At 41.1% G+C, this 25,882-nt stretch overlaps 2 protein-coding genes across 3 annotated transcripts; one reads left to right on the forward strand and one right to left on the reverse strand.

The window, feature by feature from the left end:
• Window positions 1–685: 685 nt before the first annotated feature.
• Window positions 686–8,341, forward strand: ankmy2a (ankyrin repeat and MYND domain containing 2a). Its single transcript, XM_086078308.1, has 10 exons — window positions 686–898; window positions 2,060–2,124; window positions 3,766–3,904; window positions 3,980–4,078; window positions 4,933–5,093; window positions 6,109–6,323; window positions 6,406–6,541; window positions 6,631–6,759; window positions 7,662–7,776; window positions 7,969–8,341. Exons 1-10 carry the CDS (start codon window positions 832–834, stop codon window positions 8,055–8,057), a joined length of 1,215 nt encoding a protein of 404 aa, XP_085934434.1. The 5' UTR covers window positions 686–831; the 3' UTR covers window positions 8,058–8,341.
• An 854-nt stretch (window positions 8,342–9,195) lies between these two features.
• crppa (CDP-L-ribitol pyrophosphorylase A) lies at window positions 9,196–25,454 on the reverse strand. Of its 2 annotated transcripts, none has more exons than XM_086078306.1 (10): window positions 25,092–25,454; window positions 24,275–24,548; window positions 23,957–24,106; window positions 21,754–21,858; window positions 21,648–21,693; window positions 21,301–21,398; window positions 20,254–20,331; window positions 20,019–20,111; window positions 19,274–19,378; window positions 9,196–9,450 (listed from the first exon to the last, which is right to left on the reverse strand). In XM_086078306.1, exons 1-10 carry the CDS (start codon window positions 25,337–25,339, stop codon window positions 9,343–9,345), a joined length of 1,305 nt encoding a protein of 434 aa, XP_085934432.1. In that variant the 5' UTR covers window positions 25,340–25,454; the 3' UTR covers window positions 9,196–9,342. The 2 variants fall into 2 exon arrangements, with proteins under 2 accessions (XP_085934432.1, XP_085934431.1); XM_086078305.1 differs by having other exon boundaries at window positions 24,260–24,548.
• Between the last annotated feature and the right edge of the window lie 428 nt (window positions 25,455–25,882).

Below are 25,882 nucleotides of genomic sequence, written 5' to 3' on the forward strand. Positions count from 1 at the left end.
AGCAATAATTTTAAATGCAAGCACATTTCAGATCGCAGCAAATTGGGTGACGCCAGTAAAATTGACAACATCCAGCCACCATCAATTCACATTGGTTTCCTTGCAGTGTTGGGATAATATCAATTGGTGGCGGTATTGCACCATTAATCTGGCTTGTCAACTGCCAATAGAGACCACAGAACAAGAAAGCCATCTGTTTTCGAACATTTTCAAAATTTCTTTGCAAGAAAAACTGTTTGCGAATACAAAAACGTTTTGCAAGTGTCTCCCGAACGTCTTTGCATCGTTTTGCAATCGTAAACGAAGCCTGGGGAAAACAAAAACAAACCAATATTAGTGCGCAATAATTATAATAATTTCAGTTTTTCAAAATTACAGTATTCCTCTTTCGTTGGACGTCTCACCTCCTGTTCTCTGACAAATTCTGACTGAATGAACTTTCTAGAACGCCACGGGTGGGCGTGAGTATTTAATCGAAATAGCAGGGGAGATGCATTAGTTTTGAATCCGTTCAAATTTACAATTCAGCCGCATGGTGTAATATTACTAATCAAGTCTACTAGATGTTTTGTTTATAATTAATACATAGGTTTTCTTCCATCCAAAATGTGTTTTCACAATTGCTATATTACGTCTCGACTAAATCTACCCCCTGCTGTGACTCCACGATGGTATAGCCCCTCTGACAGGAACAGCTGAGCTAGTCTTGCTGCTCGATGCTCATGCTCGAGCATCTCCTCAGGAGTAGTCACTTTTTTTTAAACAACCAGGAGACCGTCGTTACTTGCTTTTTTTCGAGGCATTTGAGCGCTCTTGCCCGACGTCTCCAACATGTGTGCGGCCAAGAAAGGAGACTTGTCCCCCAGCGAAAAGGAGTTGTTTGACGTTATCACGACAGGTAAGTAATCTCCTACAATGCAATGTGGCTAGCACTTGTTAGCTTGTATATACGGTACGAAACCGTAATCTATGTATTTATTTTGACGTTGTCGCGTTTATAGTTATGGTTATAGTGGTGTAGAACCACAATGCTTTACTCTTGGAGCTTTTTCGATATGTATGGGCAGTATTTTTTGGCTTCTTTAGCTAACTAGCTACCACCGCACTCTAACATTTATATATTCACTTTTAATGTACATAATCTCGATATAAATGTTCTAATACATGAACTCTACTAGAGCACATTTACATAACATGTAATGTACTATACACCTTATAGGCCTATCGCATATTGTTTAAAGTTTGCGGGGTGTTCTCAGCCCTGCTACTTGCGTCTCTTCTAACCTCATGATCCACAAGTGAGTGACGGCGAACTAATGTTATATGCGGTATATGTGCTCGCGACACTTAAAAAAAAATATATATATATTTTTTTTATTATATTTTCTTGAAATCTACTTGGGTGGTGGCCAATTTACTTGGGTGGCTATTGGTACAACCGTACGCCACACACTGAGGTATTTTCGCTGGAGAGGAAGAAAGGACGCATCTGTCGAGGAAGGGACGCATCTGTACTTGCTCCTGCACTTGCTCGTGACGTCGAACTATTTTGTTGATTTTTACATTGGGGGTTTTTAAACTACATTGTTGCAATATGCCTGGCAGAAAAAGAGCTGACGAGATTGAGGAGACAATTTCAGTTTTCTAAAGACAAAGAAACCGTTTAGCTGTTGGCAAGTAACACATTCAGGGGGATTTGGTTCAATTCTGCTTTATCATTTAGTCATTCCCCCTCACTTGAATTAACTAGCACTGGCTCTTCTCCCTCTCCATATTTTTTTAAGAATGTATTATTTGCCGATAAAGAAATTACCATGGCCAAAAAGGCTGCCATAGCGCTAATGGCCCAGCATAATAAGGGAGAAAATAATTGAGTTGTTGTAACAGGCTGCCAGTGAAGGCGCACACACCAACCACCAATAATCGCTATCAAAAACGCCCAAAACGTGTCAGCACGGCGCACAACGAATATAAAATGACAATAAAGGTGAAAAAGTACAAATCAAAGAGAAAATTAGCCAAACTTATGTGTTTTAAATTTGTTGTTTGTTTAATGCAGGAAATGTCCAAGAGGCGTCCAGACTGCTGGGCTGCAAAGATGTCAAAGTCAACTGCTTGGATGAGGTCTGAAGAAAACATTTCATTTGATTGTTTCCAGCTTTAATGAGCCATCTTTTGAGTTTTCTATCACCAGGCAAAGTCATAGTTTACTCATATATGAGCAAAGTACAGGTGCTTGTCCAAAATTTAGAATATCCTCAAAAAATTTAATAATTTCCGTAATTCCCTTCAAAAAGTCAAACTTTCATAGATTATAGATTCAGTGCCCACAATTTAAGTGATTTCAAGTATTTATTTATTTTACATTATTTGGGCTTCCAGCTCATAAAACCCACTAAAACCAGTGTTTTGCATGGGGGGGGGGGGGGGGGGGGGATTAGACGGATGGGTTGGTATGTTCAAAACAATATGTCAATCTTCAACAGTTGGTGGGATTCCCTTTGCCTTAACCACTGCCTCGATGCACAGTGGCATTGCTTGGGGGGGGGTCCTGGAAGCCTAAGCTTTTTTGATGCATGCTGTCAGCTCTTTGTTTTTGGGGTTGGTGGCCCTCATTTCCCTCTTGATAGTACTGTATTGTGGCCCTCGCTTTCCTCTTGTAATACAGTACCATCAAGAGGAAATTGAGGGCCACCAGACCCAAAACCAAAGAGCTGACAACAAGCATCAAGAAAGCCTGGTCTTCCAAACCCCCCCAGGCAATGCCACGGTGCATCGAGGCAGTGGTTAAGGCAAAGGGAATCGAACCAAGTATTGAAGATTGACATATCGTATTGAAAATACCGTCCATCCATCCATCTTTTTTTCCCATGCAAAAGACTAGGGAGTATGCATGGTGATTTCACATTATTCAAATTTTTGGACATACTGTTTTCACGGGTTTTATGAGCTGGAAGCCCAAATAATGTAAAAATAAACAAATAAATGCTTGAAATCACTTAAGTTGTTGGGAAGTTGTGAATCTATGAAAGTTTGACTTTTTGAATGGAAATTATTCAACCTTTTGAGGATATTCAAATTTTTTGACGAGCACCTGTATATGGCAGTGTTGGCTAATCAAGCCTCCAATGTAAAAAAAAATTTGTGGGGAAAGAACAAGCAGGTCATGTTTTTGTTTTTTATTTGAGTGATACATATTGTGACAAGGAGGCACTGGCGTCCCCCAAGGATGAGTAGAAGAAACCCTTCACCTTCTCTCTCGCTTTAGTTTTCCCTTCAGTCTTCACGCCTGTGTCAAAGTCAGTTGTCAGAAGCATGTTTTACTCTCTTGTTGACTTAACCTCTTACTGAAATATTTTTATTTATTTTTTATATGCTTTTTTAGTATTGTTCGGACTCGCACAGAATATCTCCACTCGTCATTAACATCAACATGTGGATGGGGTCTGGGAGCTGATTACCAATTGTTCCCATGTGCGTGCCTTGCTCAAATTCTGCCAAGAGGAAACAAAAAAACCCCCCACAGAATAACCAACCGACGGATTCAAAACAAAACAAAACTCAGGGTGGCTCATGACAAAAAGAACAGGGAAATTTTACTTGTCAAATAACAAAACACGTAAAACATAGCTAACAAAAACAAAGCAAAAAACACCAAAGATTTAAAACTTATGTTTTTATTAACCGGTACTATACCCACACTTGTAGAGATTCCTAATGTTTGGTTAAAGCTGTCATCTTGATTGCATGTCTCTCCCGGTGCAGTACGGCATGACGCCGCTGATGCACGCCGCCTACAAGGGCAAAGCCGACATGTGCAAGCTGCTGCTGAGGCACGGCGCCGACGTCAACTGCAACCACCACGAGCACGGGTACACCGCGCTCATGTTCGCCGGACTCTCGGGTAGGTTGACGGCCAAACGAAACCGCAAAGCGAAGGTGCCACGTCACCCGCAGCCATTTTTGTTTGCGCTCGCAGGGAAGACGGACATCACGTGGATGATGTTGGACGCCGGGGCCGAGACGGACGTGGTCAACTCTGTGGGGAGGACCGCAGCGCAGATGGCCGCTTTTGTTGGTATGTGTGGATACCACACATACAAGTGTGCTAACTTGAGCCGTAACTTGGTCACTTCCCATGTATTATTTTTTTAACAAACACAAGCAATACATTTTGAAAAAAAAAAAAAATCTGAAAACTACAAAAATCTGTATTACAATAACCATTATCAGTTTTATTATACATTAGTGCTTTGGTCTTATAGGTTAGTGTTATGAAAAAATAAAGGAAAATAAATCATGAATTAATAATAATAATAATAATAAAAATGAAAACAGTGTATCTACTTAACTTTTTTTCTTTTAAGCATTCAATAGATGACCTCGTGAAATTCTCCCAAACAAGAGTGGCATAAATATAAGTCAGTAAATCATAAATCAGATTACAACTGTAATGCAAACAAATTTTTAAGTGTGGCTATATAAATTCAAATTCAGTTTGAGGCAATATTTTAGTGTTATTGTTTGATATCATTTCGATCATGTTTTATTTTATTTTACATTTTTGTTCAGTTGTAAAATGTTCATGCATTAAAAAAAAAAATCTCAATTTACACTTGAGTGCTGACAGTTACCAGAATGGCTGTGTCAGAGATGGGAGTTTGTAATCCATTTTGTCTTGGGTATGTCTCTGTAGCTACCATTTTGTTTTTTTGAAAGACTTAGTCTAGCTTAGTTTAGTTTGTAACGGCTTTAAATGTCTTCATGAGCCCGTGGAGCAATTTGGCATGAGCCTTGTGAATTCTGCCTAGCAACAAGCACTATTTCAATGGCATTTGAAGAGTAATTGACTATGAAAAAGTACACCAAGTACTGTAGTTTTTTTCTGTTTACAGAAGCATCATAATTAAATGTAGTCATCTTGTTTTCCAGGGCAACACGACTGTGTGACGGTGATCAACAACTTCTTCTCTCGCGCCCGACTTGACTACTATACTAAAACTCAGGGTCTGGAGAAGGAACCCAAGCTGCCCCCTAAGCTGGCCGGACCATTACACAAGATCATCATGAGTACCAACCTCAACCCTGTTAAGGTAACAAGAGAAATACAGCACAGTTAACTTTTCAGCCACTATAATGAATATGGAACGTGAGACTATGGAAAACTAGAGTGTAATAAAAGGGTCTGAAAACATTATAGTTGTGACAGTGGCGTAAGTATCGACGGTGAAGCCAGAGAGGCGCAGGGGGCCATGACAGAAGGAATAGAGAGAAAGAAGGAAAGAAAAAGAGCAAAAACGGAAAAAAACGGCCAGTGTTATATTTTGTAAATAGGATCTCGGCGGGTCAGTCATTTGTGGGAGGTGGAAATGATCATTTAATCACCTGACTTCGGCATCTTGAAAAAAAAAAGTGGTAGCTCGTGTGCATGTGTGTGCCATCGTCATACTTTGCAAACAAACAAAAAAAAATGCGGCAAGTAATAAAAAAATACAAATAAATGACAAATTAAAAAAACATGAAAACGTTAAAGCTAATATCCTCAAATAGACGTGGTTTCGGTCCAGGCCAGGCAAAATCTAGCGCCCCGCTGCCTGCAACGGAGTCGAGCAGTGGCTTGTCGGCAGTTGGCTCGTTCATAGAAGCAGGCGGCTTCCCGCTGCCTCGGGATAAATTTGGCAGATTTGGATAATACTTTGCTGAGCGCGGCGCTCAAGATGAGCTTTTAATGCGTGAGTTGCTAACTTCTTTTTATAAAGTGCAGGCAGTTAGTGTGATTCAAATCTATGGCAATTTACTTTATTGTTTTTATTTTTTGGGTGCCATATAGTAGTGTTAATTTCGTCAAGAAAAACAAAACAAAAAAATTTCGTCAACACACATTTTTCACCGGACTACAACTAGACTAGACTAAAATCATACATGTGCGACAGACCGGAGGTGGCTTCACGAACGGTAAAAAAAATAAAATTAATGGGGGGGGGGGATTGTGGGGAGGCCCAAAAATGTTATTGCACCGGGGCCTCTCAGCACGATGTTACGCCAGTGAGTTGTGAAGAGAATCACAGCAGACATGCAAACATTTCTTCCTGTCATTTGTGATGTCAGATGGTGCTGCTGGTGAAAGAGAACCCGCTGTTGGCCTCGCCCTCGGCCCTGGACAAGTGTCGTCGCGTGATGGAGCTTATCTGCGAAAAGTGCATCAAGCAGCGCGACATGAACGAGGTGCTGGCCATGAAGATGCACTACATCAGCTGCGTGCTGGCCAAGTGCGCCTCCTTCCTCAACGAGCGCGACGACCAGCTGGACGGACTCATCAAGAGGTCAGTGACGCCCCTGGCGATGTGGACGACACTACATCAATTCCTAAAATGGCGGCGCTTGTCATCGTTTTCCTCCCTGCAGCCTGCTGAAGGGCAGAGACGGCGACGGCTTCCCAGTGTGTCAGGAGAAGTTCATCCGCGAGTGTGTGCGCAAGTTCCCCTACTGCGACGCCACGCTGCTGCAGCAGCTGGTGCGCAGCATCGCCCCCGTCACCATTGTGAGTACATCCCTTGGATCTCTAACATGGCACCAAACAAGAAACTGTGACAAAACATACATTCAGGACATCCCCCCTCGCCACAACAGGGCAACGACCCCACAGCTCTGTCGGTGCTTACGCAGGCCATCACGGGTCAGGTCGGCTTCATGGACGCAGAGTTCTGCACCACGTGTGGAGACAAAGGAGCTCAGAAAAGGTGTTCCATTTGTAAAATGGTGAGTGCTTACTTAAAAACAAATGTGATACATATTGACAAGTTACAACCCTATATGATGAGAAATGATGGATACGTAAGTAATATTGCGTTTACATTGCTGCAAATGTGCAATCAGGATCAGATCTGGATTCAATTTGTAAGGACAATCGTTATTATTTTTCTCTGTGATTAAAATTAACGCAATTGTTACTGTCATTAATTTAAAATTCTAAGTGATAATTATTGGCATTATTTTGTTTTTATATTTGACTAAATTCTTATTTTAATTGTGTACTTTTCAAATAAGACAGTTTAAGATTAGATTTTGATTAAATACATTTAAATGTAGACAAAATAATTAAATAATGGACAATCTAAAAAAAAATTCCTGTGGATAATGTTATTCTTTTTGAAATTATTAATAGTGTTATTTTATTTTTATGATTTCCAAAAATAATGTTTAGATTTTATTTTGTATAAAATAATGTAAAAACGTTGACATTTAAAGTAATGCAAAAATTAACAATCTGAATTTAATTTCCCTTCAAACAATAATAATACACTGTTGTTACTGTGACTTTGAAAATTATTAGTAATTATTATTACCATTATATTATTTTTGCATTATACGAAAAGACTGTTTAGATGTAATTCACATTAAATAAAGGAGACATTTTAAATAATGGGCGAAAAGGGAAAATCCCAGTTTAATTTCTTTGAGAATAGTATAAATAAATAAATGAATACCGAAATAAACAAAAATAATAAAAGTTTGGGAAAAAAAACCATGCCTCTCATTAAAAAAAAAAATATATGGATGCATCTGTCCACAACGAAAGATGAGATAAGTTCATTGGCAGAGGTAACAATATAGTGCTATATTTATTTAGTCTATATTTATCATGTACATTTTGTCACCAGGTGATCTACTGTGGCCAAGCGTGTCAGAAGTTGCACTGGTTCACACACAAGAAAGTCTGCAAGGAGCTTCAAGAGCAGCGAGAGCAGCACGAAGCGCAAAGCAAACAAGTCACTGGTTGGTCAATTCAGTCACTACAGTAGACGAAGCAGCTTTTTAAAAGCTCCATCTGTGCACATCTTTCAATTCAATGCTAAACATCTGTCACTACAGTTCAGAAGGCAGGAGTCTCTCGACTATGCAGGATTTGTACATGAAATGAGTCGGTGTCCTTTTAAGAATGAGAATACACTTTGTGTTCTGTTCCAGAGGAGAGTGAAGCAGTCAAGGAGACGTCCGAGTCCATAAAGCAGCTTAACGTGAACCCCGACAGCCAGACGGCCTCCGCGCAACATTGAGGACGCCCTAACGTGTGTAACGCAACAAAACACAACACATCCAATTACTGGACACAAATGCCAAACCACTTGAGGCTCCAGCGGACTTTTGTCTCGTGTGAAACTCTTCGAGTGGAGCAGACAAAAAGGGACAAACTCGGGAGAAACGCGATAAGCCAAAATATGTACATTATATAATATTTATAACCTCAGTACCGTACTTTATGTGCGTTTATTGCCGTTGTCGGGTTTCATTTCCATACATGTGTTTAATAAATAAACTTGGGAACATTTCCATTTAATGACACCTAAAAGGAAAAGTTTTATTTTTTATTTTTTTATATATCAAACAAGTGAAAGTTCTTCCTCGGTGTGTCAACTGTGGCTGCAATGACCATTTTAGTCCTGCCAGAGGGCAGCATTTGACTACAAATTGGGTAAGTGCAGTTACGTAGAGAAGACTCAATTCTATTACACTGAATCAAGTTTTAATTACCAACACTGTTTATTAGAAATTTGACATTACATTAAAAAATTAATAAACATTTTGCTTATTTTTTTCTAACTATAATTACAGATGTATTACATAAATACCGGTATTTTACTCTTATACAAGTTTTTACTTAAAAATATGTAAGATACTTAAAAATGTTTGCTTAGTATAGACTATTTCCTATTCAAAATAAGAATATATTTAATGGTAGTTTTATTTGAATTTTTAAAATGGGCAAAGACACTTTAAAAATATTTACTTTTATTTTATAGTATTTAAAATTATATTACCAATACCTAAAAAACAAAAAAACAAAACATTAAACTTGTTTTAAATGCATTTTTAAAAATATATATTTTGTATAAAGTGTTTGTGAAACGTTTTACATTTGTTTAAACAATTTCACAAAATTAAAGAGAGAATAGATAAAAATATAACTGGACTTTGCTAAGAAGCATTTTTTATATATTTTTTCTTCAAATCTTGATTCAGATTAGATGTTTTTGGTTGGGAGAAAGTCAAAACACCCCCCAAGACGCACACACACCTTCACATGATGATTTTTTTCTTTCTTTTCTTTTCTTTTCTTTTTTTCAATTACAAGCGCCCCAAAAAACATGAAAGAACAGCATCAGTCTGGAGGGCATTAAAGGGACATTCCGGCAATTCCACATGTCCAAGTCAATTTATTAGTCAGTCACTGTGAAAACAACACTCCTATCAAGATGTGGAGGCGGGCTTAGGAGATGAGTGACAGCTTGTGCTTCCCAGTACATTTGAATGTGGAGCCAACCTAAAATGATTTTTAGGGCGTCACCATGCTTGTAGAAGTTGTCCCGCCAAAGCCCTATTCCGGTCCCGAATCAAAGCTGACGCCAGCTCGGCCGCTTTTGACAAAGACCTCTCCTGACGCTCGGTATCCTATGGGGGGGGGGGAGACAAAAAAAAAATCTGTTTTGATGAATGGGTAAATAAAATCACTGGATGGATTAATGTAGCGATGAGAGAATCACTGAATGAAATGTTCCAACTAGTGCCTAATGTTACATCGGCTTTAACATTTGAAAAGATCCATCATACGAACTCGGCATCTGTACGGCAGTCAGTGTGAACTGGGCATAATGGATGAATGCACCAATTGGTGATTCAGATTAAGAGAACTTGATTTATCCCCGCGGCCCGCGGGGCAATTAAGGGTGATGAGTGGATGATTGGACTGATGGTTGGTTTGATAAATGGTTGGTTCACTGTTGCTATTAATGATAATAAGGCTTTTAGTTTGTGTGTGCCTTGCGTGTTCTTTCATTTCTCCTACACATGAGAACAATTTAGCAAGAATAATGCAACCAAATGAAGACGCTTTGAGTGTCACATCTAAACACAAACGTCAGGCCACCAAAGTCTTTTGAGGTTCGTTTTTTCCCCATGAGCCTTTTATTGAACTTTTCATGCTTTTCACTCCCACAACTTCTTCATTCCTCGCAGGATGCATACTCCGTACTTTGATTTACTTCTTCTTCGGAAGCAAACCGGCTTTCATCTTACAAAGTTCACCAGACTCTTAATGCAGATTTTCATTTTCTGGTCCTAGACATTTTGTCTGGTTGCTACCAAAATTTGAATTTGCATACAAGACCAATGGGAAAAGATAAATTGCTAAAAAAGTTTAGTTTGAGCCATTGTGGACACGGCTGCGAAGATGGTAATAACTCACTATTAATAAATAACTCGGCCCCTGAAAGTAGTTCAACAATATGGAATTTGGTCATTAGACCCACGGAAAAAGTCTCAAGAAACCAAGTCAGACGAAAGTTGAACCAAACTGTGTTTTGAAGGTCCGAACAGATGCGGCTGCGTATGGTGCACGTGGTGGGTTTGCGAAAAGCGTATAATCGGGCCTGACTGTGGATAATAACACAAAGCAGGCTCTAATCACAACCAGGGAAGGAGGTCACGTTACTTCATGTTTTTGTTTTTTTTCCAAAGAAGGAAAACACCCCAAAAAGTGTCAAATTGTTAGTTGCAAACACAAAGAATCTTGGATGACTGGGTGATGAACTGATGAATGGACTTGCGAATGAGTGGATGAATGGAATAGATGGGTTGAATGAGTGGCTGGATGGGCTGCACCAATGGCAGAAGGGATGAATCGAGGACTGAAGTTGAATGATGAGTCACCTGACATGAATGAATGAATGAATGACTGCTGGGTGGCTGGATGATGTCATGAATGGACTAATGAACAGATGACTTGAAACCAATTGATTGTACTACTCCACATCGATGTTTAAATCGTGTAGATCGGCAACTGCTCATAACCCATTTTGGGCATCTTTTCTTCCAATCTGTCTTCCCCGGAGACTTTTGACTCGCCTGTTGACTGCCGTCGTCCATCTATAACGATCACAACATAGTCTTGACACATTTTCACGGGTTCGAAAGTATGAAAAGAAGATCGTTGTTGATCGCTAACTTTGGCTATTCAAATCTCCGCCACTCCTATTCCAGTGAGATCTCGGGCAAGGAACGAGGGCAACCATCTTTTTAGTAAAAAAACGACTGGTGAAACTTACCACGTACCAAGTCTACCCTAAAAATAAAATAAAAGCATAAGCGATCATCAAATAGTTACGTCAGACTGTTGATATTGTCTCACAAAGGCAGCTTTCATTTTCTTGGAAACTCTTGCTTCTTCCGTCTCATCATTTGGCTTTTTCCAATTCCTGAAGCAGCTCTCCAAACATTTGAGTTTTTAGTCAATTTTCCTCGAATTGTTTCCAACCATACTGCGAGACCAAGACGAGCGCTTTCATGTGTACCGCGGCACAGGCGAACCACGAGATAATAATAATAAGTCAAATATTTATTGTTCAGTTTCTCAGCCTGGCCAGGTACACGTGCCGCGTCCTGTGGTTGGGGGGGACCCCTGAGCTAATTAGCATACGACGAAAGACAAGAAAAGGGAAGTCGAGATCACCAAGGAGGATCAGAGAAAGTCTGCGATTCGCGCTCAATTCCTTCCACTCTCGATCGCACGCACTCTTTGAATCAAGCTTCAAAGCGCAACGTTATTGAATCAAGTCGTCGTTTGCACGGTGGCACACAAATACTAAGCAGTCCGTCGACAAAATGTGATCCCAGGGTCGAATTACTAAACAACAACAGAGAGTGATGCATCAAAGGGACTTGAAGCGGATGGCGGAGAGCTGGGGGTACCGCTCCTGACGTGGAAATAGAAAGGGGAGGGGGGGGGGGGAATGTGATCCTTGGTGGGATTAGCGCGTCTTCATCACAGGCCAAACAGTTTTTCCTAAATCCTCGTGATGAAACCGCTAAGCGCTCAAGGCTAAAGGCATATCGTAACCGCCTCACCTGTTAAAAGCCAGCCACTCATCTTCAGATGGTTGCTATTCACTTTTTTTTAAATCAAAAATATATCAGGTTAACTTTGATTTTATAAGATTTGGGCCTTGTTTTTTACGAGGCGAGCGGCTGCTGCACTTTCCACCACTCCCAAGCCAGAAGTGTCATCATTGATTGGCAAGAATCAGGAGGAGTGTGACCGCAGATGTTAGCTGATGCGTGTTAGCACCAGGACATTTTCCGCTCAGCCTCTGCCGCGTCCATTACGGACTAATCCAATCTTTTCTTGGGCTTTTTTCAACATTGAGAGGCAGGCAAACAGAAATCAGCATAGCATAAATCAGAAAAGATGTTATGTAATTATTCCGTATCTAATTTTTTTTTTTTTTAAGGTTTAATAAAAGCGCTAAGGTGCAATATATTGTATGTGAAGCTTCAAAAAGCCGATACAGGCTCTCCGTTCAACATCGTAGGAAGTTTAGAGATCAATTCGCTCAATGTTCGGGTCTGAGTTACCAGCTTTCATCTTTTTTCACGTAATGTGTGCTGGGCTTCACAATGATATTATTATATTACCTGGACAAAAAACGTAAGTAACGTATGCCAATCGCAAACTGGAGTGCCGAATTTGAACCCAGAACCTTACAACTCTTGAGACAGATGTGCCACAAATGCAAGAAACTGAGCGGAGTTTGCCAAATGAAGTGACAGAATTGTTTTTAATAATCTCTCGATGGAAGATTGGGCACCAGCTGAAAGCAAAGCCATTCCCGATCATTCCCATGTGCATAAACACAAGCAAAAGGCCTTTGTTATTGTTATTGATGCCGCCACTGCAACTTTTTCAACCAATGAGACTTCAATCGCCGGGACTCTGGCGAGCCACAAGGCGACGGGTCTTTGAAAGGCAAAACGAGCGCGAGGGGAGAGAGGCGGGGGCGGCTGGGCGACCGCACAGCGAGCGAGCGGGCGGGTGGGTGGTTGCCCCATCCTCAAATGCCACCAACGCAAATGGACGCTTTCAAGTCCAAAAGGTCTCTTTGGGTAATTGGGAAGTCGGCCGGTGACACTCTCCCAAGATCCCCCACTTTGCCCCCCCCCCACCCCCCCTCCCCCCTTCATGACGAGCCAAGAGTCCTAATTAAATAACGGCTCAGCAAGTCCACTGGCAGGATGCCCAAAGAGGGAGAGACACAGCCCCGAGAAATATATTTACAAAGCTTTTATGGCCTCTTTAAATACATCTTAAAGTTTGACAGTCAGGCCGTCGACTTCAATTAGGAGTGGCATTGCACGGCTTGAACCCTCGTTTTGAATGAATTGTTCACCATTTGCTATTGCTTAGTCTTTTGTCTCAAGTTTGCGCTCGTAAGTCAAATGAAACCATCGTCCGTATGATGGGCACATATCTACAAAAACTTGGCACCACTGCATGTACCGTATACTCACAACCTTTCTTGACAATAATATGTTATTTTGTGTTATATGTGACCTCACTAGTCTAAACATGACATTCTGATTAATATTACATTTTTGGAATATGAGTTATGAAGCAAAATCCAGCCATTTTTTAATCCATCTCAGGGGGGCGGCCATTTTGCCACTTGCTGTCGACTGAAGATGACATCACAGTTGCTCAGTTAACAACCAATCAGCGCTCACATGTTTTCTGAAGCTGCGCTGTGATTGGTTGCTCCCTGAGCAACTGTGATGTCATCTTCAGTCGGCAGCTAGTGGCAAAATGGCCGCCCCCTTTTGCTGCTTAACTCATATTCCACTAACGCAATATTAACCCGAATACCATATTGAGACTAGTGGGGGGGGCTGCATAGAACATATTATTGTCCCAAAAAATTGGGAGGGTTGACTTCCCCTATAAACCCCTTTTTCCCCGCATAACACAGTACGTCCCGACAGCTCGTACCCACATATCCACGGATAGTTTAAGGCTTTAGATAGAAAAGTGGGGTTTAGAGTTCATGCACGTCAGACACAGCTGAAGCAATTCCTTGATGAGATGATTTGCAAAGATCAGGAATTCAAAACCTTCAGTTGCAGTCACATTAATGCCAAGTTTGATTTGCGTCTGGAAAAAGCACTTTCCACTGGCTCCCGACAACCCCTTCCATACTGTATGTGATCCCTATCAGCCTCTTGAAGCTCTTCATTGAAATAGTCAAAGCCATGTGTGCGCAAGTCTATCAAAAGGTTCCCAACCTTTTTGCTGTCCTGACTGGTGACAGTCGAAAGGAGAAGTGCCCGTTTGGAACAAGCTTGGAACGCTCCGCTCCTGTGACCATCTCCCTTGTGATGGATGGAGGCATTGGATTGGTGTTTAATGCATCATTTACGAGGCCTGGAAATTTCCACTGGCAAGTAAAATGTTGTTAGGGCTTGTTCACGCTCGGATGTCAAGGAAAGAAGTTAAGTCTGCTTCTATTACCAAAGATGGATTTGACACTACACGGATCAAGTGAATTAGTGTCGTTCTAATTTTCGTAAAAAAAATAAATAAAAGGGAACATTGTCTAACAAATTGGATATCTGCCAATGTGATCGCCTCACGGTTCTGCATACTGCAATATTGATGCTAATTTCCATTTTGCCCTGCCTGTGGCTTTTTTTTGCATTAGCATTATGTTAGCATTAAGGTAGCAAACTTTAATTTGACTAAATTATATGGCTTGATTGAACATTTTGATGTTGAAATTAGTGATAGGCCGATTTTTTTTTTTTTTTAGGGCCGATGTCGAAACCGATTATTAGTAAGCAACGGGGCCGATAACCGATATTTGGAGCCAAAGTTCTTTTGCAGTAAAACTAAAATTATTAGCATAAAAAAAAGCACGTTTGTTAAAACAACTTTTCAAACACACAGAAAATAGGCGGCTTTGTTTTAAAATATGAACAAAAACTAAAATACTTTTCTATAGTAACGTTTTCCAAACTTTTGACATAACTGAAACTTTTCACTGTTTTAATTTTAACAAAAGCAAAAAGTGCAGCGAATTTCCAGTGTCGGCAGCATCTCTTGTAAAGTTCGTAAAAGGTTTCAAAAGATGTTTGCAAACAGTGAAAAATTGTCTGAACACATTAAAAATTTCTTGTTTTTGACAACCTTTTACGAACCCTGGCGAAAACCCCAAAAGTTCGTAAACATTCGCCGCTCAGAAAAGCTCAGCTTTAAAATATCGGCACCGATAATCGGCCTATCCCTAGTTTAGGTATAGAGTATTTAATTCCCTTTTCATGAATACGTCCGTTTTACAGTCAACAGGTGTGACATATAAGCATGCTTTGGCCCTTATTTGGAAAACCGTGGCGAGTGCTAAGGAATACAGTCTTAACAAGAAGGATCCTCCCCACTCCCGCCTCACTTCACCTGAAAGGGATCGTAATCTAGGAAAAGGAATACTCTTCTCAACCATAAAGAAAGCAAACCTTTGGCTTTTAAGGACCTCACGGTGAGAACAATCGTCAGCAAGCCCAGCCTTTCACCGAAGCTCTTTCATCGCTTGTTTCCAAAATACTCGAGACAAACGCAGCAGTTCGTTCATCACATCTAACGCACGGCATCTTTTTTTGAGAGACGCCGAGGCGAGACAGTGAGAAGGGGGTTGAACTTAACGGATACTTTGCAAGGGGAAGTTAAGAACAAGACGGACATACCTCTTAACAAGGAGCAGAACGCTGGATGTTTAGTTGAGGCTTTACAGAAGAAGCACGCAGGCCGGGGGAGTGTGATGGATGAAGTGACACGATTCAGAATGCGAGCTTGCATACACGCTCCCAAATGGCCTTTTTTAAGATCACTTCCTGTCAAGAATTGTGCAGTGTATGTGGGTAGGGAAATGGCAGCAGGTAGGAGCATCCAGAAAGTAGTGAACGCGCTTTAAACGTATTGGTAATTAGAAGTTGTGTCTAATTTTCCTTGATGGAAATGCCTTGAAATTGCTGATGGGTGGCAAGTGTTCATCAGGATTTCCACTGGAGCGTTATGTTGAGTTAGCATTTTCATGTTGCTGTAGCTGCAGATCCAATCAAGTTGGCATTTGGGGCATCTGGTTGCATTTTCTCCGTCTGAATAAACACGTGTAAACGTTATTTTCCCCTCTCGGCTGACGTAAATGCAAATAAAAGAAGAAGGTGAACTCTGAGAAAACAATCTTTGATGAGGCCTGTGCATAATCTCTGGTGCCCCCCCCCCTCCCCCCGTGACACGACAAGTGAGGGGCAGCTGGGTGGTCAGAAACATCTCCAAACGAGCAGCAAATGTCACGCTTGAGATTTTCAAAGAACGTGTTTGCGGCTTCCCTGCAGGAGATAAACCTTCAAGCCATGCGCTTCCTCGCCATTTAAAACCAGAGGTTCATTAAACATGTGGGACAATTGTGGCGATTTTATCCTGAGAAAAGCAGGGAGTGTTGCTGAGATACCAGTTGTCTCTAATCTCCCTTGACTCAGACCCGGGTGCAACTCGGAGGCTGTCGTCGTAAGAGATTCTTTGGATGGGATCGGGTTTCACCTGTCTGCCTTTCAGACGATGATGTGAACAGATCCGGGAGAAAAGACCCCGCGGAGTCTTTTTCACCCGACCTCGTCTCCATTCTCTGCTGCTCTTTTCTTTCCCCCGTGCCGGCTAATCTCCTCACAGGTTTAGGATTCCCAAACCGGGGAGGAAATACGGGCCTGGGTAAACATCAGGGCTCTCGCTGCGCTGATTACAACAGCCATACATCAGCTTGACATGATTTCGACTGACAAGTGTCTTTTCAGAGGGATCATGTGACACTTCCTATCCGCGCAGACGTGCTGCATAGCGCCCATGCTTTCACAACACGGTGTCGCTTTTTGGGGAGCGATCGGGTAACCAACCTAGTATGCAGTTGAAGGTTTTCACACCTTAGCGCCAACCTGATGATTAGCGGGGTCCTCAGAGGGCGCAAGACACGCAATATATTATATAAGTCAACCCCAAATTCTTTTTGACAATAATATTTTCTATGCAGCTCCACTAGTCTAAATATGGCATTCTGCTTGATATTGTGTTAGTGAGTTATGAAGCAAAATCCAGCCATTTTGATCCATCTCAGGGGGCGGCCATTTTGCCACTTGCTTATAATCAATGTTGCTCAGGTCTCAGGTAACGACCAATCACAGCGCAGAAAACAGGTGAGCTGTGATTGGTCGTTGCCTGAGCCCTGAGCAACTTAATGTCATCTTCAGTCGACAGCGAGTGGCAAAATGGCCGCCCCCTGAGATGGATAAAAAATTGAATTAAATTATGAATCAGAATGTCATGTTTAGACTTGTGAGGTCACATATAACATATTATTGTCGAGAAATGATCAAGGTTGATTTCCACTTTAATTATTAGACATTTTCTAGTAAAAAAATTCTACGAGAAGTTAAAATGCGGAATTTTTTGAAATATCTCAATTTGGAAACTTTATATGGGAATAAACTGGGATTTGAGGAAAGGTTTCATATTCAGCATCTTTGCAAAATTGATAGCTCTCCATGTAAAAACAAAAAAAAAACTAGACAAATTGAGTTAGCAAATAAACACATTTGGTAGCAACACACTAATAATGCACTCTAAGCATGAAACCTCATTAACGTTCATACTCATAACTCCCTTTTTGTCAAGTGTAAACCAGATTACAGAGGATTTTTCCATCAACTTTAAGCACCTTGACTTTGTGATCACAACTTTGCCTTTTTCAAACTCCTCTCAATTGATCTTAAATGATGTGATCAATGCTTTAAAAGCCTTCAAACGTAATCTGACAAATTCCACTTTATTCAACATGGCAGTGCAGATAGCTAAAATAGCCTGTGTTCACTGTCAAAATGTGTGTGTGTTTTTTTTTTTATTAAGCTAAACCAGACTCAACAGGAAATTAACACACACGTCACCCTATTATTAATATGGAGCCAGAGTGAATGTAAGACCTTCTCCAAGGCCAAATGATGTCTTAATTTTTGGATACAGGCACACGTTTTCTGCAAATTGACCTGCAAACCGGCACAACGCTGGCCAAAGCACCCCGGCAGAGGCCCCAAATGGGGACTTGCGTGGTTCATAAAAGACCTAAAAGGACATTTGAAACACCTTCTGGAAAAAGAGAGAGCTTAGACAATAAAGGACAGATTTATCCCAATACGTGTTAAGATGCATCCATCCTGTACTTACTATCTGTCTCTGCGCAGCCTTTCTGAACGGTGGGAAAAAAAACGAGAGACCCAACTTGCCATCGTCCTCGTGGAATTGTCCCTGAACAGTTTTCCTCTCACGTGCAGAAGATTGTCGTCACATTTGGAGACCGTTTTTTGCCGTAAGCCTCTTCACAGTCTTCCTGACCAGTTTTTCCTTCCCTGCTTTCTGAGAATGAGCGAGATCGTTGCCCCATGTAGGACACGGCCAGTACTTCTGGGAATAACGATCTCTTTTACATCATAAAGTACTGAGATTTATCCCAATCTTGTTTTTGCTACATGCAACTCCATGGACTGATTTCCCTTTAGCGTTTGTCTCCATAATTGAGAAATGAACCGTAACGTGTGATTGTATAACCAACCGCAGATGTGAGCATGGAGAAGATAACTTCATCTTGTCCTTCCTCGTGTTTTTTTTTTTTTTAGAACAGAATGTCATTCCTAGACACGCAGCAGGTTTGATTTATGAAGACATATCGGCCTCATTTGTCTGACTGTCAAAGGCACTTCTTGAAACATCTGTCCCGCGCCAGAAAAAGTCCTGATTTGACTTGATGTGACGCTTGCGATTTCTCACTCGCTCCGACGGATAATTCCACTATAATTACCACGCGATGAGTTAAGAGATTTGAGGTGGACCGCATGCTTTCCATTGACACTCGCTACAATGCGAGGAGGTCAAAGTGCTTTTCAACTGCAAAGTGATCCGATGTCTTCCTCAACTCGCTTTGGCATTCGGTACACGGTGTACGAGAGGGAGGTTGAATTTTAACGAGAGACGAGTTATTGCATCTGGGAATTGACGTGTAGAACCTTAAATGGATGCTTTCGAACCAAAACATCAGAATTCCTGTGGGTTTTCTTTCTACTCGTGATAAGCGATATTTCATGTTGCTAATTCAAACTGGCTTTAGGGGCTGAATTGAATTGAATTCCAGGGTATGTAATTATTATTATTTCTTTCAACAAAACATAAATTTCTACAGAGGCCTTTACACCGGTTGATAAAAAAAAAACAGCAACTGCCATTTAATCAAGACGCGGCAACAAATCATGTTCCAAAAGAGCACAAAGTTGAGTTTGGCCGCTCTTAAAAAGATGCATTTCTCAGAATCAATGCACTGCCTGGGAAGAGGCAGACATGAAAAGACAAAAAGCTTACCGTCGTCTGTTGCAAATGGACACCGTACATGAAAATATTCCGGAAACTGGTCGCCCAGGCCAAGTCTGCAAAAGGCGGCCATTGTTCCGGAGTGCTTAAATGGACCTATGAAAATAAAAGAAACAAGAGTGACTATGTTGTCCAAATACTAGTTTCCCTGTAGTACACGACGGAGATGGCTCGAGTCACATGACTTGATTTGAGTCAAACTTAAGTGCACGCATTTAGCTTCGGACTAACTTGGTTAAAACGTATGACGGAGCTGGCTTGAAACCTGAATGACTTCAAAATGACTTTATATCTTGTGCATATGTGACTTATTTCCACTCCACCCTGGAAAGCGCCACCCCTCTTGATTGCAACCATGTGACCAAAGCCATGATAAGTAACAGGCTGACTGCTGCTACGCACAAAGTAAGATAAACATTTTTGGCTGCTTCGCTTAAAAGCGTGAAATTCAGAGGCCGTTTTGAATTCTTCTTGAGGCCACAACAGCCCGAGCTGACTTCATGCTGGTCGTTTTAACGGCTTTTTCTTCAAAATGTTTGGATTCCGTCTTTCCACCTTACACCGCAACCCTGACATACTGTATTTTTCACCCAGTGAAGACTGTGGGAGATTGTTGTTAAAATGCTATCTTCGATTTAGCACTTAGCCATCTTTGCAGCCTCACTGTCTCGCTTTCTTCTCAAGTATATAAAAAAAATGCGTGTCCCGTGGCGCAAATACATGCAGAACTACTCACCACAACGACAACCACCGGGTGGAGACACGTTTGACCATTCGCCTCCACTGCTGCCAACGTGGTCTCCACTTTAGCCAAGTCAGAGGCGTTCATCTGGAACACCAAGAAAATCCAAAATCAAGATAACATCTTCCGAGAGCAGATGTGATTTTTCTCTGTTCTGCGGCCAGATAATAAATGTGTCTGAAGAAACTAATGTTTCCCCTCCTGTGGAAAAAAAAAAATGTAAACGTACAGAAAATTGGATGAAGTTCCATGTCTTGAGCAGATACCTGCCGTTCTCTCCCGTCACATCTGGGACGATGTTCACCTCCTGGAAGACAGAGACATTCCCCACAGATCGGATTTCTGTCGTTTATGCTTCGCTGGATGCGGCCATTGTTTACAAACACGCTGTCTACGGAGATTAAATCAAATTTAGTTGAGGTCATTCCGCGTGGAGGAAATGCGTGAGGAGAGGATATGTCAGTCAAATCTGGTCCTTCAACTTCACACCCAGCAGCAAAATAAACACAGACAAAAGTATTCATCATCTGGCAGGGCCGTACAGTCATTCTCACTTGTAGAATGACATCAAGTGGTTGGAAGTGTTACATTTGAATGGAAAACACATGTTGGGGAGAGTCTAATTAGTTCAGAAAGACAACAGATTCAAACAGGAAAATCATTTTGGACTCAAATTAAGGATATGAAAGGTTAGGAATGGATGAGGTATAAAGCAGCTTGGGCACAGAATCCCAGATATATATTCATTTATATATATATTTTTTAGTATTTAATTTTTGAATTCAATTTTTTTCATATCCGTTTTTATTTTCACTAAATTAATTAATTAATTAATTAATTTTGGCAGTTTTGGTCCTCCATATCAAACAAGTCCCAAGTGTGGAATTCATTTGAATAATCATCTTTCCTCTCTTTCAGAAATGTTAGCCCGACAAGTGTCTCAAGTCAAGTCATGGGACTGCGGTCCCCCCACTTCTGGCTGCTAGGTCGTAACATGAGCTAGCAGGCAACAAAGAAACGAAGGCCGCCCCCTCCCCCCACACCACAATTAATCAAACAAAAGTTCTGCGGTTCAGCAAATGTGACGGCCATCTGCTCCCCTGCATGCATAGTCACACTTCATTACTTGTTTGACCACAGACAGGCCAGTTGGTTCATCAGCCGACCACCCAGCCAGATGATGCTCATATTAACGTGCATTCATTGATGAACTCCGTCCATAGAAAAATAGACAAGCGCGTGCGACGCACACGTCAATTGCTCCGATTTTACGTACCATTTCTCGGCTACAAAAAGCCGCGTGGAGGGAGTCTGCCAACATTCTAGCATGCGAACGTCCGTCTGTGATCACGCAGACCGACCGAGATAGCGTGTCTGGAAGGAAGGGACGCCACAAGATGGGCAACATGAGTAGCAGAAACCGATGCTTTTCAAACGTTTTGGGATCCAGGGACCCATTACAGTGGAGAAATCTTTCCAGGGACTACCTCATAATCAGAATACGGATTCAGGACAACGACCATGTGTACTCCTAAATGCCATAGTCATTAAAAAGTTGCACATTTTTAAGAAAAAAAAATGGTGTCGTTATACTAAATTGAGAGGGTAAGTACAGTAGCTCACCTTTGACAACAGACTCTACAGTCGCCAAATCTCGTTTGTAGGTGACCTGAAATACATCAGTTTGAGACGAACTCAAGTCACACGGGAATCTACGTGAGCAAGTCACCTTCCACAAGTTGGGCGGGCCCTCGATGAGCTTGGCGTTGGCGGCGCAGTACTGCTGCACCAGATGGAGACACTCGGTACCAAAATCAAAGTCAGCCTCGGTGCACTGGGGAGGGAAGGTGATGACATCACAACCGCATCTCTCTTGAAATACAGGTAAAAACGTGATCACATGTTTATCGCGGCTCATCATATGTGCTCCTGTCACGGTCATTCCTCCCATAGAGCAGAGATAATATCATATTGCTGTGAGTATTACTGTGTGTTAAAGTAGCAGTTCAGAACAACAAAAAGATTTATGCTCATTTCTATTAGCCTGTCGGTGGCATTTCAAACGCTATGTTAGCAATAAGCTAGAAGAATGATTGAACACTTCGGTGTTCAAATATACATTGTTTAATTCTGTTTCAGGCGCTACGGAATACAGTGGCAGCTTGACGTACGAGTTTAGTTCATTCCATGATCATGCTTGTAACTCAAATCATCTTTCAACATTGAAATTAATGGAAATGCCATTAATGTGTTCCGGCCGCACATTAGCCACCAAAGGGCAGTATAATACATAACAGACACAAATGAAGAGTTTCACAACCAAGTGACTGAATAAGTTGCTATACTATTACTTGTTTTTCACTGAGGATAAAGAATGTATGCCTGCGAGTATCATTATATTGACTATTTAGTCACAGTGTCTCCATGTGTTCCCACTTTTTCTGTTCAAATATCCATTGCTTAAAGGGTTTTGCATTGTTTGTTACCATGAAGCTAGCAGCCATCTGTGATTCACCTGTACTTCAAAAATAAAATAAAAATCATCTAGTTTAAAACGTATGACGCCGTATTGGGGCCACGTATACATATATTTTTTTAGAGGATGGGGGCAATATTCCGAGAAAAAAACCCTCAAAAATTGCGACTTTATAAAGTGGCAAATTTGCCCCCACCCTCTAAAAATATTTATTTATACGTGGCCCTAATATGCCGACATAAAAACAAGCCTTAAAGTGACCCAGACAAAAGAAAAGCCCGGCCAAATGCTTAATGCACATTAAATTACATACCACTCAAAACAGCGTCACATTAAAAGAAACTATAAATAAAGCACATCAAAGGAGCAGTTTACAAGCAGAGAAATGTCTGCTCATGCATCATCCTGTTGTCTTGTGAAAACTCTCCGTCGCTGTACGTCTGCTGATAATTCACCAAAGTGTCTCGCTAATCTGGCGCCTTTCATCTCACTGTCGTCATCAGAGGAACACAATGAAAACATCATCATTGGCGGCACCACATCCTTCACTTCTTTTGGCCAGCCGGGATACTTTCCCATGTTTCTAAATGTGCACTTTTTACCTCCGCCAAGGAGACAAGCCTGTTTCAGGGTGGGCAAAAATATGGCCCGCGGGCCCCAAGCATTTTTTTTGTATTATTTTTCCTTTCCTTTCGGACATATTATTTTACAAGACAGTCCTGTAAAATGCTTGTTGCATTAATTTAGCCATTCTTTCCTTTAATATGAGTCCAGCAAAATGAAAAATAGTCAAATTTTACACATCCATTTATCAATAATGCATTTTTTTATTTTAATAGGTGATTTAGTAATTAAATTGTTCATGAGTACAATTAAATGTGAATTAATTTATATTAAAAAATAATTACATAAGTGTATAAAATGATATAAAATATATATAATTTATTTATTTTTAAAAAAAATGTTGTTTTTTTTACTTACATTTGAACACAGGTCATTTGTAGATGAGATATACAAAATGTTTGAATGCATGTGCAAAAAAAGTTTAATAATAAAATAAGGCATTCTTGGTGTTTAATTGTACTGTATTCAAAATTAATTTAGCAATAATCAAGGTATAAGTGGTTCGGAAAATGGATGGATGTTACGACAATAAATAAAAATAACAACAATTTTTTTTAACTATACAATAAATCAATGAGATTCATTTTGAAAAAAATACTATAGTGGCAAACACATTTAAAAAAAATCATGAGATGCTATACTTTTCCTGCCCATGATATAGATACTTTGTTTTCATTTCTATTATTTTATTATTGACAATTTACAATTTACTAAAACATTGATTCAGTATTTTAACCCTGTGAAGCACTTTGTAGGGTCCTCTCTGTTAGAAATTCTATCCAGCCATCCATTCTCTGAACCGCTTATCTTCACCAGCTCCTTGTCTACGTACCCTCTGATAAGCTCTATGGATAATGTTGTACATGAAGGCCTGAGGCATCTCGCTGGCTCTGTACTTAGCTCGCTCCAGCGAGTGGTCCAGGAAGCTCTCCGACGTGGTGGCGATCACCGTGGAGACGAGCGGTCGGATGGCCCCTGACACCTGTGAGAAGGGAACAGGAAAGCGGACATTTGACATTTTCACTGAGTGGTGTGCTCACTTTTGTTGCCAGCGGTTTAGATATTAAGATGATCTGTGTGTTTAGTTATTTTGTGTGGCCACCATTATCGTAATGAATGATTTCTCATACTGAACTATTATCATACTAACTCCATGTTCCCGGGCAGCCATGGTTATCTGATACAGGAAGTCCTCCTCCACAAATGGCCGCACGGCGTCATGGATGATGACCACCTTGTTGTCTAGCTCCTCTTCCTCGTCTTCCTCACCCACAGCCATGACTCCATTACAAATGGACCTGTGACGCGTGGAGCCGCCCACCACCACCCGGACCTTGGTGTGCTTGAAGCACCGGATGATGCTTGTCATCAGGTCCATGTTTTCTTCAGCCACGACAACCACAATGCTGCGGATCCATGATACCCTGCGAGAACACGCCATAGCTCAGTGACCGGTGCATTTTAAAATTATACGTTATTGATGGACACTCACAACTTTAAATTCTATGAGAGGTGGGAGGTAGTACTGCATGGCGCTAGAGGTATTCAAAAGGGAACTCAGGTCTAAAAAGTTTTTTAAAAAATACGTTCTATGTGTCCCCACTATTCTAAACATGGTACTGTATTCTGATTAATGCGAGCCCTAGGGCACTTTGGTGACAATTTCGGTCGACAGCAGGGGGCGGTGCTGCAGCCTCCTGAGATAGTTGACAACGGCTGTATTAATTGTCGTAATTCTTATTCCACTAACACGATATTAATCAGAATACCATGTTTAAACTAGTGAGGACACATAAAACACAAGCAAAGACAATTTGGAACTTGAGTTTATTTTTCAAAAGTGTCTGGAAGCCAGCTATTCAGCACTTCTTCAGTCCTACTGTGACCCAAGCCTGACTTGACTTACACCGTTGAAAACGCCGACATACGAACGAGGTTTCCCCAATTTAAAGCCAGTGCGTCCATACCTCTCAAAAGCATGAATAGTGTAGCTTATGAGCGGTCGGTCCATTAGCAGGCAGAACTGTTTGGGTGTCTGCAGTCCGGTCCTCTCCCCGCTGCCGCCGGCAGGAAGAACCACACACACCAAGAAATCCACGCCAACTTTGATCGGCGCGAAGCCGTTCTTCCCGCGTTGGCTGGAAAGGAAAGTCTCAGGATGTGCGGGCCTGCCCGGTTCCTCGCGCAACATGTCCACGCGGGGAACGTCCATCATCTCCTGGGTGGAATGTCACAACAACACTCCATTCCCGACAAATGTCAAGTGTTAAAAGAGGTACGTATACTAACTTGCATGATTTTGGAGCCCGTGTTTAACCTTCCATTTTACTTCCGCCATTTGCATTCAAAATAAAAGGCGCTCATGTTAAATATCACAAGTACAATACTTTATAATGCATATTCTCCCTGTCCTATATTTAACAACCAACTGGTAATTAAGTAATATAAAGCAAGAGCTATGGTTATGTCAACATTGAAGTTGAGTTAGTAACCATAAAAAAATATATTTCCGCTTAAATTTGAGTGAATTCTGCGAACTTTACACAATCCGAGCGGATTGAGGGATGTTCTCGCGAGAGTCCGGTGGCGTCTGAATTACGCACATCTCGCGAGATGATAAGGCGACTGTCTTTCACGTTTGTCAAATTAACTTTGGTTTCTACATTACTTGGAAACATTAGTAAAAACGATTATATAAATTAATATGATAATATTTACGTCTATATCCTGGAATATTTGCATAATTGCAGTCTCGCGT

The sequence above is a fragment of the Leptonotus elevatus genome, chromosome 6, assembly GCF_054856555.1.
Source record: "Leptonotus elevatus isolate MCC_2025b chromosome 6, RoL_Lele_1.0, whole genome shotgun sequence".
NCBI classification, from domain to species: domain Eukaryota; kingdom Metazoa; phylum Chordata; class Actinopteri; order Syngnathiformes; family Syngnathidae; genus Leptonotus; species Leptonotus elevatus.

Excerpts from the sequence above, each read along its gene's own strand:
- crppa (XM_086078305.1), bottom strand. The coding sequence starts at position 25,339 with ATGATGGACGTTCCCCGCGTGGACATGTTGCGCGAGGAACCGGGCAGG. Across the intron at positions 21,694-21,753 it reads GCCCGCCCAACTTGTGGAAG|GTCACCTACAAACGAGATTT; the intron begins GTGACTTGCTCA and ends GATGTATTTCAG. Across the intron at positions 19,379-20,018 it reads ACCCGGTGGTTGTCGTTGTG|GTCCATTTAAGCACTCCGGA; the intron begins GTGAGTAGTTCT and ends TTATTTTCATAG.
- ankmy2a (XM_086078308.1), top strand. The coding sequence starts at position 832 with ATGTGTGCGGCCAAGAAAGGAGACTTGTCCCCCAGCGAAAAGGAGTTG. Across the intron at positions 4,079-4,932 it reads GCAGATGGCCGCTTTTGTTG|GGCAACACGACTGTGTGACG; the intron begins GTATGTGTGGAT and ends CTTGTTTTCCAG. Across the intron at positions 6,542-6,630 it reads GCATCGCCCCCGTCACCATT|GGCAACGACCCCACAGCTCT; the intron begins GTGAGTACATCC and ends TCGCCACAACAG.